At 38.4% G+C, this 15,653-nt stretch overlaps 1 protein-coding gene across 6 annotated transcripts in view; it reads left to right on the top strand.

The window, feature by feature from the left end:
- Window positions 1-15,653, top strand: part of SPATA13 (spermatogenesis associated 13) — a 71,462-nt gene extending 55,809 nt beyond the window's left edge. For 3 of the 6 annotated variants that reach the window (XM_071553779.1, XM_071553769.1, XM_071553759.1), the window contains exons 8-13: window positions 1,721-1,900; window positions 2,531-2,763; window positions 5,110-5,239; window positions 5,788-6,160; window positions 10,016-10,090; window positions 11,310-15,653. In XM_071553779.1, coding sequence (XP_071409880.1) covers window positions 1,721-1,900; window positions 2,531-2,763; window positions 5,110-5,239; window positions 5,788-6,160; window positions 10,016-10,090; window positions 11,310-11,491 — 1,173 coding nt within the window. In that variant the 3' untranslated portion in view covers window positions 11,492-15,653. The remainder of the gene's footprint in view (window positions 1-1,720; window positions 1,901-2,530; window positions 2,764-5,109; window positions 5,240-5,787; window positions 6,161-10,015; window positions 10,091-11,309) is intronic. The other 3 variants (XM_071553798.1, XM_071553807.1, XM_071553789.1) reach the window with 3 other exon arrangements.

Below are 15,653 nucleotides of genomic sequence, written 5' to 3' on the forward strand. Positions count from 1 at the left end.
AGAATCTTCTTAATACCTTTCACTGAAGTTTGCGTCTTCTGACATGGGCTGTGATGCATCTGACCTGTATTTGACCTGTATTTGTGGTTAGCATCTGGAATGGTGCTAAGCAACCTACCAAAATATTCTTTGTATCCTTAGTTTGCTAAGGCTGCCCTTGTGTTTGCCATGACACCATCCTTTAGTCTACCACTTAGAATTAGATTATTTCATGCACAACAAAGTAGACAAGACAGCAGTGGGGTTTGGTTTTAGTTTTTTGGGTGGTTTTTTTTGTAGTTTTTAGATCAGGCCTTTTTTATGCATCTTGAAGAAAAAGAACAGGGGAAAAAAAGAACAAAAATGGGTACTAATTGTCTGATTTAAAAAACATTAAATGTAAATTTTGTCATTTATATTCATTGTTTACATAAATTGGTAAGCTTGATTGCATGCATTAAAGATCAGGGAAAAATTTGAGTACTCAGCTATGTTGCTGCCATGATTAGCTGGGTTCTAGAATGACTTTGGTATTTTACTCAGCTGTTAAGTCTTAGACTGATATTAGTTAATTAATTTTCTCTAATGCATTCTATACCTCTTTTTAAAAATCTGACATGCCTCTGAGTTTAGTACAAGAGAGCAAACACACACTTTCCAAGTAGAGAAGCCATGCACCATATTGAACATGTGAGTAAGAGATGGTCTGCTGTCCTCAGAATGAATCTGTAGGGTGCAAGCAGAACATAAGACTGAAAACATACTCAAGTAAGACTAAGCTGGAAAAGCTATGGCAGATAGTAATCCAAATTTGCAAGCTTAGCAATAGAATGAATCAATTGGGCTGGTGCAGTCAGGATCAAAAAGCTGGAGTATACCCAGAAAACACATTTTACATTCAAGAAGTGTCTGCAGTCTGTATTACAAGAGCTGCACAGGAAATACTTTTCCTTGTTGGTGCAGCAGGAAATGTGGTAGCTGGCTTGCAGTGTAGCCACTGCACAGCTCTCAAAGCAGATGGCTATAGAGGAGAGTGTTCATAACAGTGCCAGGAATATTCAGTAATGCTTCCTGGTAAACCTCAACAGAGCAACTGCAAGACTATTTCAGCTGTCTGCTCCCAAAGCAATTTGGAGGAGACCTGATTGACAGCAGGCAAAGAGAGGAGCTTGACGGATAACCCCTGGCATACCAGTTAAACTTCCCACTCCTCTGAACCCTGGCACCTTAACAGATAGGAGAGTATGAGGACAGCTGCTGTTCCTGAATATTCAGTGCCTGCATTGTGTCCTACTCACCATGCTCAGCTTTGTGTAACATGTATATGAAGATATGCCAGCTGTGCATACAAGTACTTTAGCTCTAGTAGACATTGTCTTTATGTTAATTGTTTTAGGGTGTGTTCCAATCCACATAAAAAATTGTTACGACAGAGAAATTGCTGTGAAAAAGTAAAAGTAGCACCATGCTGGGGCTGACCTTGTAACAAGGAGGTGCGAATGGGCTTTACACACTGGAGGTTTCTGGTTCCCTACTTGATTTCTGGTACTGCGAGGCAGGAGTTGGACTACAATAATCAATTAAGTAAACATTTCAGATGCAAATCTGAAGTTGCACATCTGTTTGCCTATTGCTCACCTGCCCGTAGGTCACAGGGGTTTGGCCAGCTCAGCTGGGCTTGCTCAGGGCAGAACCAGTTTGACACCTTCAAACTAATGAGTGCTTTTTATTTCATTTCCAGGGTTATATTCGTCAGTGTCGCAAACATACAGGAATGTTCACCACAGCTCAGTTAAGCACCATTTTTGGAAATATTGAAGATATTTACAAGTTCCAAAGGAAGTTTCTGAAGGATCTTGAGAAACAGTACAACAAAGAGGAACCTCATCTAAGTGAAATAGGGTCATGTTTTCTTCAACATGTAGGTTGCAAAAGTTGATTTTATTTATGAAATTAATAAAATATGATAATAAAAAGCTAAGTTACCATGTTAGGGGGGGAATTCTAGTAACAAATGCTTTTCAAATACTATTAGCAGCATTTTAGAATTTAAAGTAATTTGCAATTAATTAACTGTCTAAATGTTTTAGATTTCTCCTCATCTTTAGCAATCATGTAACTTTGTAAACAATTTTAAATTTCCTTTTCAAAACTGTAATGATCACAGATGAGCTGGACTATTTGCAGTGATCTCATATTTCACATGCAAAAACTTTATAAAGAAATTAAGGCAAGAAGGTGGTGGGGAAAGGGGCTGTGAGTTCTTGATAGACTCTTGCTAAGCCTATAGCTGTCTTTCCCAAGGAAAAGTACTTCTTAAAGTGGGTTTGATTATCCTGACTCAACAGAGACCTTTATTTCTGTGTTCTGAAAAAGAAGGTACAGAGTTTTGACAGTTAAAATAGATTTCTGCATAGTTTCATGTCTCATCAGCCTGGAATATAAAAAATGGATTTGTTAATTTAATTATATATAAGATGTTACAAAAATAGCTTATCTTCTTTATAGACAAATACTTCATTAAAGTTGTGACTTTTTTTTTTTTTAATAGCAAGAAGGCTTTGCTATTTATTCAGAGTACTGTAACAATCATCCCAGTGCCTGCACTGAACTTTCCAAACTAATGAAACAGGGCAAATACCGCCACTTCTTCGAGGCTTGTCGTTTGCTTCAGCAGATGATTGACATTGCCATTGATGGTTTTCTTCTCACACCTGTTCAGAAAATCTGCAAATACCCTCTGCAGCTTGCAGAATTGCTCAAATACACCACTCAGGAGCACAGGTGAGAGAATTAAAAGAAGAAATTTTATGATAGAAATAACACCTAATTACTCAAGTTTTCTGGATGACTCAACACTGAGGCTTTTGAGATCAGGAACCAAAGTGCCATGGGCCACTATAGATGGGGCATCTTGGAACCATCACAGATATGAACAAAGCCAGTATCTAAAAATGCAGTACAGTGAACTGTGAGAATGTAAGACAGAATAAGGAATAAATCAAAGAGGGAGAAGGAAAAGAAGTTGATGCTGAAATAGGGTGCAGGAAGGGACATGTACTTCAGAGTGAAAAGAAGGCCAATGTGCCAAAGAAATAAAGGAGAAGGAAAGCCAAAGAAGAAAGGGGAAAGATGGATAAAAGTTGTGTATGTTAAAAAAGGTAAAGAGTATCTTAGAAAAAAATGTAGTCTGAGCATGTTTGGAGGTAATGTTTTTTTAGAAACTTAATAAACTTTGCCTTTGTTTGCAATAATGTCCAGATACTAGATTTTCAGCTAGGATAAATGAAAATTGCAGTAGTAGGTTATTAGACTTTCTGGTATACCCCTGAGCTGATTAAATCTTTGACTAAATTAAGATTTTATCTTTAATTGTCTGTCTTTTTAACTTGTAAAACTTCAAGAAAACTGTTCCCTTGTGACCCCTGTGCCCAAAGTCCAAGTGGAGCCTGAGGCAATGCTTCCTTGGCCAGAGTCCTTGTTTTTTTAACCTTGAGAAAACTGTCCTTTGAGACCACTGGATTTTTGCCAAGGGCAAAATATAAGGTCCATGAAGTACTGACATTCAGGTGTGAAATACCTCCATTCGGTTCTGTGGCTACCTGAGAAGTGCTGCAATAACAGTTACTAACATGAGTTTCTCTTTCACTGCTACTAATTTTAGAAAGGTTATTCTGTGAGCTATTAATCCTTCAGATACAGTGACAGCACTTGCCACCTTCAACCCATAGCACCTATTTTCCTCTTCTGTTGCACAGCATCCAGAGATGCCTACAAGCACAGTCAGGTGTCCACTGTACAGAGTTGCTCACAAACAGGCAGACCTACACCCACATGGAGCCATTTTGTTTTCATAAAAGGTTTGGAGTTCTGAGGTACACAGCCTGCCATGAAGGGCACAGGTTATGAAGCAAGTGTGGGATAAGATACTCACCAAGAGGGTAAGAAGGAACTAGGATAAGGAAGGGCAAGAGTGGCAGTATGGATATCGTGTGGTCACCCTGTGGGACATCTCCCTGACATTTTTAGGATTATGTTATTGTTACTCTCACTTTTTGTATGCAATGTGGCAGAACAACAGAGTTTCCATAGATTATATAAATAGAGACAGGAGAGATTGCACAGATTTAGAAGGGAAGTGCACCATAAGCAGCAGCCAATGAAAATTGGAACTGAGACAGAAGCAGATAAAAAGGATAGCAAGACTAACCCTTTTGCAGGATTTATTTCTGGCTTGTGCTGTGTTCTACCTTGGCTCCCTTTTCTGCAAGAGGCATTCTGATAAAACAGGGAAAACAGCTGTTCCGCTGGGAATCCTAAGGCAAGAAATGCATCTCTTCCCTTCCCTCTTCTCAGAGAGTCCATTTGAGGAAGGTGAAGGAGTGATGGATGCTATTCAGAAGGGAAAAAACCCCCTGCCTGAACGCTGGAGAGGTTCATAGTGTGTTGGGAGCTCAGGGAAAGAAGGAGGGGAGTGGAGCATTGGAAGGATGGCAACTGATTGCATTTGTACCGAAGCAGGCAGGGGAAGGTGACCATCTTGGCTCTCACACACTTGTCCCATGGAAATGGGCTGCTTTCTTAGTATCATCTCCTTTAATTCCTCTCTCTTGTGTGCATGTTCTTGAGTTGTTTGCTCACCCTGTTTGGGGTTGCTTTTGGTGCTTTTTTCTGCCCATGTAGCATTCTCCATTTGTGTTCATTGACCCAACCATTGAAAACAAGGGGAAAATACAGTTGATAAACACAATAAAAGGAATGCCCTTCCCAATAAAATCCCATTAAAATCTTGCTTAAAAATACAGTCCTTTGGTGAAATGTAGCTATCACTGAGGTCAATGGGAATTCTACCATTGTTTTCAGTAGAGACAGTATTGCAGTTCATTAATCTGTCTCCTCTGCCTCCTTCCAGCAGTTTAGTAATTTGCTCTGGGACAAGTCTAGCTGTACAGCAGCACTGAATTGTATAGGCTACTGTGTGAGGTTTGGGATAGGTGAGAATCAGGTTTCTCTTATTTAAGTACCCTGAGTAAAGGGACAAGTGAGTAATGTGGACTAGTACTTGTCACGGTTTGTGATTGCATCATGTCCACGTGTAAGTGATTTTTGAAACGTGCCTACATTTCACAGTGATTATAACAACATAAAAGCTGCATATGAAGCTATGAAGAACGTTGCATGCCTGATCAATGAGCGAAAACGGAGACTAGAAAGCATAGATAAGATTGCACGATGGCAAGTCTCTATCGTAGACTGGGAGGTGAGTGTCAGCCTGTCCCTTTCCTGAGCAAAGGTACTGTGTACAATACTTGATGTTCCCTACAGCACATGTCTCTCGTGGTTGTTTATGGTGTCTACTTTTCAAGTGGTCATTGCTCAGTTAAAAGTCCAGTTGCTTCATTTGCAACGATTCTGTTACTGATTCACCTTGTTTATAGTTGAGGAAGAGCAGCATGTATTAACGTGGACATTGTCCTTGAGCTGAGATGACAAAATGGATTTTTTTTTATATGCTAGACCTATTCAATCTTCTTTGGATTTTTTGGTAGTTCTGTCAGCACTGGAACCTGTTTCACTGACTTAAATGATTTTCCTCCTATTTATGCCGATATAAAGTACAGCACAACCACGTTCATTGAATTTACTCCAATGACACTATTTACATGGTGTGACATTTTCAAATCTAATAATAAAAATACCTGAAAAGTGGATGAACCTAAGATGATTATATGGTGAGACTGATTAGTTAGGCACACAGTAAGATCTTAAAATATTATTTACTTACTAGATATATATATATCTTCCTAGGGACCAGATGTATTAGCCAGAAGCTCAGAATTGATCCACTCAGGAGAACTGACCAAAATATCAAAACAAGGCAAAAGCCAGCAAAGGACTTTCTTCCTTTTTGACCATCAGCTTGTGTTCTGTAAGAAGGACTTGCTGAGAAGGGACATCTTGTATTACAAGGATCGTATTGACATGGATGAGATGGAAATTGTGGACACTGAAGATGGCAGAGACAAAGACTTTAGCATTAATGTCAAGAATGCTTTTAAGATAATAAACAGAACAACGGAAGAGATTCATTTGTTCTGTGCAAAGAAACAGGAGGATAAAAAGAGATGGATGGAGGCATGCGAAAGTGAAAGGAGAAGAGTTCAGGAAGACAAGGAAATGGGTGAGTGGGAGAATTTCCTCTCTGAACAGTGGTTAAAACAAAGGAGAATGTTCTTGCTTTTGCAGTTCTTTATGTGCACTCTGTCATGTGGAACTGGTGTCCCTTTCTTACCCCACAGTTTAGCTGTGTAAGTGAAGCCTGTTCAGGTGTGTTCACCCTGTCACTGTGGGCCAAAGGTCCAGGGCAGTCACTGTCACCACATGATTCTGGTGCATTATGGAGCAGAATGAGAATGAGATATGACAAGATGCAATTCATGAAGACCAATCAATAAGAAAAATCCATCTAAAATCCTGAGACTTTTATACGAATTATTGGCCAAAAATACTTGTTTGTAAAGGACACTTTGTGACAAAGCCAAATAGCGATAACTGTAGATTTATGCTGTCTGTGTCATATAATAACACCTCCTGTGTCCCAGAGACCTGTACAGTTGCATGGCATCATTAGTTACAAGAAAAGCACCACTGGGCATTGTACAGAGAAATGAAGCCTAACCTTCAGTGAGCAGGGAAGGCAGCAAATCCTAGGTCCAGTTTTAGACTGCAGCCTGTGGAACACTCTAAGAACAGCGTCTTCTGTGTGATTGTATATTTAGGACTGGGTTGGGTTTTTTTGCATGGTTTCATGCTTCCTTTAAGATCAGTGACAAAAGCTCCAGGAAAATTTCATTGGCAAAACATACACAAAGACAACAGCAATACTAATGAGAAAAATAAAACTCTTTCTAGTAGTTCTAAAGAAGTAATGTTAGTGCATCTGTGTGCATTGACTGCCTGAGAACTTCTGCTTTTCGTAACATTGGAAGTGCAGTGAAGTGAATGATGTAATTCAGAAATCATTAAAATTTAAACAAGATGCCAAATCTTATATTCCACATTCACTTAAAACACATGGTCATAAGAACAGGAAGACAGGAATAACCCCAAGATTGCAAATGTAAACCTTTTGATCTCAGTGGCTTTCTCTTGATCGATACTTTTATAAGTATGACAAAAATAGGGCATCCTCCATATGTATTTTAGATAATCCGCGAGGAGAAGAAAATACTTAAAAGTTTACCAATTCATACTCTAAAATCAATTTCAACTCTTTCACATGGCACCAACTGTTGCAATTAACCTCAGATATCTTGAGTTTGGAGTAAACACTGAAGGAGCCCCAGCTAAACTCTCCTCAAAGTGTCCAAACCTGACTCTTCTCCTGTTCTGAATGTCACAGTGTGATGTTATGATCCTGCTGGGCACAACACTGATGGCTTTCATGAGTTGCTCTGTTTAGAGCTTGCTGTCACCTTATGCTCATGGGGATAGGAGGTAGCTGCCTCCCTAATTCACCTAAGCAGAACTCTAAAATAGTGGATATTGCAAAAAAGTGAAGGTGATCAGAAGGTAATAGAGCAGTGCTGAGGATCTGATGGAAAACGTACACACAATCCCCCATACAAGAAAATTACAGAAAGCCTCCACTTCAGCATTCAAGTAGAACAGTAGGACAGTCACATGGAAGGACATTACAGAGTAAAACACAGCTCCTGCTCTTTTGTGAGCAGCACTGAGCAAAAGAAGATAGAAAGTGAACATTTTCCATTCCCATCCCTTCTGGTAGGCATTGTTGAGCTCTACACCTCCTCCTGGATGGTTACTTTAGGGAACATAGGGAGAGTATGTTGAGCAAGCTAAATGCTGTATGTCAGAATGTTTCTGAGGCTCACACTAGTGCTTGCCATGGGCAGCAGCAGGTCTTGTCATGGTGCTGCCATTCCTTCTAAGTGATACGGCTGCAGAAATCCCCAAGCATGAGGAAACTGCAAAGGTATAGCCTCTAAAGCCCTAAATGTCATTATTTATTCTATTGGGACCTCATGAAAATCAACATATGATATTCAAAAGGGCAACCATTCAACAGTGGTGGCACTGGCAGTGATTTGTTGTTATAGCATTAAACATTATTTAGGGCTGGGTCACAAGATCCCGTGGTGCTGAGTGCAAGGATTGCACAGGAGGGTTCTGTTCAGGCAAAGTACAATATAGTGAAAAAAAATCAGTAAAATGGGAAACTGTGGCACATAAGCACAGGCAGTCTTTTCTGCCCATGTAACATCCAGCTGTTTGGAAACTTCCTTTTCAAATGTTGCAACTCATTATTCTATGTCCCTGTTTTGGGACAGGTATCATGAACCAGAGGAAAGGTGGTTAAGTTGTAATATCTAATGTCCACCTCATCTTGTGAGTGGTCTTGTGAGCCACCACGGTGGCTCGGATGTTTTTTCCATTAAACGGAAGACTCTTTCTTTTCTTAAATCTCTTCCTTTTTTCTTTTTTCCTTTTTTTCTTTTTCTTTTTTTTTTTTGTTTATTTTCACAATTGAACATTTTCTTTAGCCAAAAGCCAGTGGAAAGGTGCCAGTATTCTCAACCTCAGGTTTAAATTTATCATGTTGATTTTGTAAGCTATCTTGCTGGACTTTCCACAAAGCCTCTAATCTAACCAGAGACAAATACATACTCTTCCAATTCAGAACTGCAAATGGCATTTTACTTCTATTTTCAAAGACACTTTGGTGTGAGTCACTGTCTCCCAAACCATATCAGTTTTTCTTAGCTTTTATGAATATATGAGAAGAAAAGGACACATCCAGAAAATTCTTCTCGAAACCACTAATAGTAACCCTAAGAAAGTGGTCTGATCTCTGTTTGATGAAATTGCTTTCATTTTTAAAAATCTGTTTCCTTGTTTCTATAAAGGAAAAAACCCTGCAGAATGAAATAATCTTGTTACCTCAAAATTTTGCCTATTCTAAGTTAATAGGTTGATTTGTAATAACTTCATAACTTCAGGATAAAAAAGAAAAGGGAGTTTTAAAAGTACAGAGAAGTGAGGGAATATGCAAAATGGAATAAAACCAGACACTTCATTCTGGCTTTGAATCACAACTTCTGTGCTCTTTATATGCATATGAGTAAAACGAGTGCAGCCTTATGCACAGCGTGAAATGAAACAGCATGTGCACCCTGTCATCTCCTTGTGCAAATGTGACATACCCCTTTTTCTCAACTGTATTGTACACGGGGAGAGGAAACAGGACTGCCTGTTTTGGGGCTGCAGACACCAGTTATGGGTGTCACCTTTTCTAGCAGATGTCTGGCATCTTTGTCCTCAACGCAGATCAGTCACACACCTATCACACAATAATAAATAGCATTGGATTAACCACATACTATAGCACCATGTAAGTTATGCAAGTATGCAAGCAGGTACATGAGAAACCTGAGTGAGGGATCCAGCCTCAGTCTGCTGCAGCCATAATAGCATCACAGCTTCAGTGTCTGGCAGATTCTGTGATAGTCTCCTCTGAGTGGAGGGAAGGATACCCACATTTGTACTTCTGCAATACTAGTGCCTTCAATTTGTTACCTTCGGGTTAGCTCAGAGTGAGTGAAAAACAAAAAGAATTCTGAATTCATAATAGATTCGTAGGAGGCTTGTAGCTTTCAGGAATGTTAATTTACCTCTTTTTTTTCTTTTTTTTTTTTTAATGTCTTGTTATGAGGACTTGTCTATGAAAAGAACTTTTTGTGTGGTTAGTTTCTCAGTGATTGCCATTTGCAGAAAGTGGAAAGCAGATTTCCTCGGTAATCCAAGGACAAATCAAAATTGTTCCTATCATTATCCCAGTGAAAAACTAACTTTAAACTCATATGATGCGGTAAAACATACTTGTAAAAACTTCATATGTATTACTATTGAGTGTTTTTAGTAATTGTTTTAAATACAGTTTACTTACTGGTTTAATGTAGTCAAGTGGTAGATATAGTAATTTTGTAATAGTGCCCTAATTTACACTTTGACATAGGTATGGAAATCTCAGAAAACCAGAAGAAACAAGCCATGCAGAATGCTCGTAAGTCAAGGCAAGGAAAAATTAAAGGTTGGTGTTCAGGATTGCTTTACATTCCTATTGTGTTCGAATGATCTTTTTGTTAGGAAATAGCACGGTCTAACAATGGCTGAGCTCTTCAGTCTTTTAAGAAAATATCATGGGTTACATGGAGTCAAATAATTGCTGTTACCCTGTATTTTAATATCAAATTTTAATGCCTCTGTAAACTGCCTACTAAATTGGCTCCCAGGGCTTCTTCAGACAGGCAAGTCAATTTTCTCTGTATTAGAGAAGATACTCAGGAGATAAGGCAAGTGGTACTCAAGGTTTATTTAAGGATATGAGAAAGTGCATGCAGAGATTAAAGCAGAGACGAGTGTTACTGATTCCTTCCTTTGCTTTACTCAGCTTGTTCTTTTTTACCAATTCTGTGCCTTGTTTAAAATATCCTAAAGGTCTTTTTGCAAGCCATGTGTTCCAGTATCTACTATAAAAGAGTCAAAATGGCTTCATTCTGTCCTAGACTAGAAGGAAGGATGGGCTAGAAACTTGTGTAAGTGGGAAACAGCTTTTTTAGTCATTTTCCCTCAGAAAATATGTTGTGATTTTGTCCTTTTCCATCTTAAAGTCAAGCTTGGACAAATTTCCAGTGTGTTGAGAGAATAAATGAGAAAGTGGGGCAAGATTTAAGTTGAATTTAGAAGTGAAAGAGTTGATGTTAGAGTGTCCTCTGATCCCCAAGATTAATATATGAAAACGTTTTCTCTTTATCAGTAACTAGGTACCTATAAAACCTGTCTGGATTTTCAGGGGAGTGGCTAAAGTTTGTGATTAGGAGATTTTGTTCAGAATGCACACAGGTCAAAGTCTGAGAACATTAACCCACAAAAATGTATTCCAAATGGAAGAAATAACATTTTTGTTGTAGCAGTACTTAATCCAGCCTTATTCTGAGAGTGGACTAAAATACAAGTATCTGCTGTGTAAAGTCATTCTTTTGAAATACCAGGATTTACTTGTGCAAACAATATTGTCAAGCTGCGTGAAACTCCTGCTTATTTTTTGTAAGTCTGTAATGTTATTTTTACTGGTACTATTCTCTTCTTAAGCCAAATCATTGCAGCAATTAAAAAGTCTAACATAAGAAAAGATTACCTTTAGTAGTTCTTTCATTCAAGGTAATGGTGAAGTTCATGCTGTTCTCTGGCCCTGTGCCTAAACTTTTGCTAGCTGTCTCATATTCTTTCTTAAACTGTTCCTTTTGCAGGTGTAAGCTATAATGGGTGTCCTGTGCCTCCTCCACACCAAACCCTGCACCCTATCCACCAGCGACACATCACTGTGCCTACCAGCGTCCCACAGCAGCAGGTCTTTGCCCTGGCAGAACCCAAGCGGAAGCCATCTCTCTTCTGGCATACCTTCAACAAACTCACTCCCTTTAAAAAGTGACAGGCCAAGAACCTGGATGGATACCAGCACAGAGGGAGGCTTGCTCCAGGAGGAAGACCTTGGAGACACAGTTAAGCTTACTTGAGCTCAGTGAATCTCCTGTTTTGGAGGCAAAATTCTGGCTTCCCTTGAGCAAGAAATGCAACCTTTGTCTTGAATAAGAATGAAGTTTCTGCAAACTGCTCTGAAGCCCATATTGCCAAGTGTCAGCATTGCTGATGAAGAGCAGTCTCTCTTCTGGCAAAGACAGCTTGCTGTTACTGAGAAGCAGCAGTATTTGATCTCTGTTTCTTAGTTTTGTTGAAGTAGTGATGGAATCATGAAGGTCATTGTAACATTTCATTTTTCTTAACCCTATATTGATGGCCAAATTTAGGATAGGAAGGTGTTTTTCTTTAGGAATGTATCAGCAAGGAATCTTAGGAGATTTTTCTTCTTCCTTCAGGAGCACTGAGCAGAGACCTCCCATTAAAATCAGATGGAGACATCCATGTGATTATTGAGCTACTGCAGAATTTAGTGGATCCTAATCCTTCCTGTCTTTTTCTATTATATTGCCAAATGGCAGGAGAATGTCCCGCAAGGCCTTACCATATTCCAGATTGGAACAGGGAAATTTTATTCTGTCATATAGAAACATGAACAGAGTGTGAAATGGACTGTAAAGATATGTGCATTTATTGCATACAAGTGGAAACAAGAGGAGCCCAGGGATCTCTGATTCATTTCAGTCAGAGCAATATACTGCATGCATGTATGCTCTTCAATACAGAGCTTTTATATGCCCTTTTGCGCACTTCTTTCCCTGGGAGACTCTTCTTTATATTCCCAATATGCTTATTTCTCTGTATAAAAATACTTTTTTATTTTCTAACAGAGATAATGTGAATGTACAAAGTCAGCACTGAGGCAGTGCATGGTGACTGCTGACTATGTTACATAGGTATCACACTTTTTATTCATATAGTTGACTTAGAAAATGGATAAATAGTAATGTAAATATATTGAAGTGGTCTGGACCCATGCTTCTTATACAGAGTCAATTGACAATAGGTTTTGACAATTACTTCTTCACAAAGAAAAAGAAATCCTTACTGGAAGGGACAGAGAAATTGAGTGGACCAGAGATGGATTTTTGCATTGGAGTCATCAGTCTCTATTGGAAGGGGAAGAAGCTAACTTAATTAAGGTCAGCTCTGGCCATCATATGCAATGCATGATTTGCATTGCTACAATTTGCCTATGACATGAAGTTGATTTGTGAGAACAACTTTTAAAAAGCCACCAGGAAGAAAGAGGATCCTAGTATTTGTAGCACTGATAATTTCTGCTTGATTGCTTCCATCAAGGATGAAAAGACTGTGGGGAATATGGAAGGAAATAAAGACTCCATATGTTTCAGAACTGATCTGCTATGAATGTCTTTAAAATACTTTATCCTGTGCTGCTGATTAGGGGCATTACCTGATGATAAGGATAGATCCAGGAGTATTCTTTGACAATGGACACAATCAGCTTTGTCATGGATCTGTAATATATGAAAAACAAACAAGGGGCTAGAGGCCAGGCAACTTAACAACAATGTAAAAAAGCCTTATTTTAAAGATGTATTTGTTCCCACTACTATTGTTACCTCTATATTTTTATTTATCATCAGTGTTATGAAGCCCAGTAATCACTAAATCCTGTGATTTGATGACATTGTGGCAACTTCTGCTAAGCCCAGGTTTGTGGTTTTGATTTTAAATTACATCTTTTGACAACTGTACGTTTCAAATGCCTTGTGTATATAGCTCAGCAATAAGTGTGGTGATGCTCAGCCAAATTGTTCCCTGCATACTGAACTGAATCGCTTGTGCTTTCCCATAGCAATGAAAGATGACCCAAACCAGTTAAGAACTGGAAATATGCACTGACATTTTTAACGATCCAGCTTAAAGAAATGACAGGAAAGTCAGTGAAAAAAGCTGGTTGTATTTTAATTTTGATGTTTAAAACCAGCCATTGCTATTCAGATTTTTTTAAAAGATAATTCTAAATACTTAATTTAAACATAAGAAGCAGACTTCCAAATGCAAGTATGGATTCTTGCCCTTCCCCTCAAATAAGTAACACTTTTGTGTTTCTTGCATATCCGTTTTTGTGGTACTTGCCATGTTCAGGCCTTCAAACCAACATGATGTACATATGGTGGAAGTGGAGATGATGTTTTTCATAATCACATTTTGAAAGTCTTGTTCTAGATGTACGAAAAAGACTGAGGTTTGATTGCAGTGCTCACCCAGAAACTTTCCCAGCTGGACCTGAAGACATTATGACATCCACACTTACATATGTGTCTTTGCTGAGACCCTACTTCCTTTCAGGGATCAGTTCTGTGGAGTGCTGGGAAAAAGAAGGTTATGGGGTCTATCTTCTGACATGTCAGTGCCCATGGAGGCTGTTCCCATGTATTAGTGCTGGTGCCTTAGCCCTAAAAATGAACAGAAATATTTGTATATGGTTTTGGATGTAGCAGCTTTTTCTCAAGAATGAATTTCAAAGCGATAAAAAGAAAATACTTAATGGTGCAGATTACTCAGGACAGTTTTACATATAGTACCCTCCATATAGACATGGTTGTTTTGTAATATTCTCTGTGTCTTTCTTTGCAATATGATCTTGCAACAGATTTAGGATAAAATATAGTATGATGGGCCAAATTTATGCCACACCATTGTATTTTAAAGAAATTAGAGTGAAATGAAAATACACAATTACACTATTCAAAAATGAAGATAAATATTTACTCGTGAGTCAGCCTCACTTTAGAGTCTGTGGGAAAAAGAGTTGCAACTAAAATGTAAAAGTTTGAATTCTGGCAACTCTTGCCCTGATTCCCCTTCTGATGACAAAACTTATATATGATCAGAAAGGTGTGACGGCAACATCTGTTCTTTTGCTTTTGCAGTTACTATAAAAAAATCTAGGGCAACTACTGAGCACATTTGTGCCTCACTTAGATAAAGCACAGCCAGAACCTTCCCGATGGCCTGCTGAGCAGATAACCTCAAACTTTTTGAATGAGATGCAGTAAAATAAAATTGTCCTCAAATGTGTTCCCACTGAGTTAGGAAAATGCCAAACCATAATTGCATATAACTCAGAGCATTTGATGTATAAAATAACAAGATTGTTTTACAAGTGGCTCTTGCCATGCTAAATTTCACATTGAATTTTAGTGGTCCGTGTAATAACTGAGTTCAAAGACAGACTTCTCAAATGTTCCACATTTTAGTTGTCTTTTGAAAATAATTATATCACAGTTTTGGAGCCAAAGTTCTTTAGCCATAACTAACACAGTACTTTTCTCTGACTGCCTTTCTGCTTTTTTTCTATATGTGTGGCATTTGTATGTAGGAGATGCCTTCTGAATGATCTCTAATTTAAAACTATTTGTTGTAAATACTATGGATAACGTGCGTATATATTTTATTTTGATAAAGTGTTTTGTAACATTTTACCTTCTGTACGTTGCTTTGTGCATCTTACCATCTGTGTGCTGTTACACATGCTGTAAATGAAGTGTTGTGGCTACAGAGCAGAGGAATTGGCTGTTGATGGCTGAAGTACAATGTATAGGACTCCAGTAGCTTGATGTACATTTGTTCTGAAGAAATTGCATTACAAGATTTATTTACTCTTCAGACATTGTTTGTCAAATGAATCTATTTTCTGGAAATAAGTACAAACTTACATTCCTATTATTTTTCTCTTACTGTACATGTTTGAATTAAATAATGTACAAAGCTGAAGTTCCTCATCTCTGTCTTATAAAACTTTATTGTGCAGTTTTAAAATTGTTGTGTGTTTTTATTGTCTACAAAACTTTCTCTGTGATGCAAAAATACATCAACTGTCATATTTCTTTTAGTATTTTAAAGAAAAAAGTCACATCCCCCTCTTGGTTTCCGAGTAACAGCTACAGTACTTCCCAGCAGAAGTTAATTTTAACAACGGCAGCCTGATTCTGGGATTGAAGTTCATCATCGTTCAAGCAAAGCCCATCCTTCTTGTTGACTCAGTCACATGCATCTGTGATTGCTGTGCTTTACCTTGTCCTGGCAGAGGGCTCTCACAGTTCCCTTAGAATAAATGCAAATGCAGCTTCTGTATTAATAAA

The sequence above is a fragment of the Pithys albifrons genome, chromosome 1 (genome assembly GCF_047495875.1).
Source record: "Pithys albifrons albifrons isolate INPA30051 chromosome 1, PitAlb_v1, whole genome shotgun sequence".
NCBI lineage: Eukaryota > Metazoa > Chordata > Aves > Passeriformes > Thamnophilidae > Pithys > Pithys albifrons.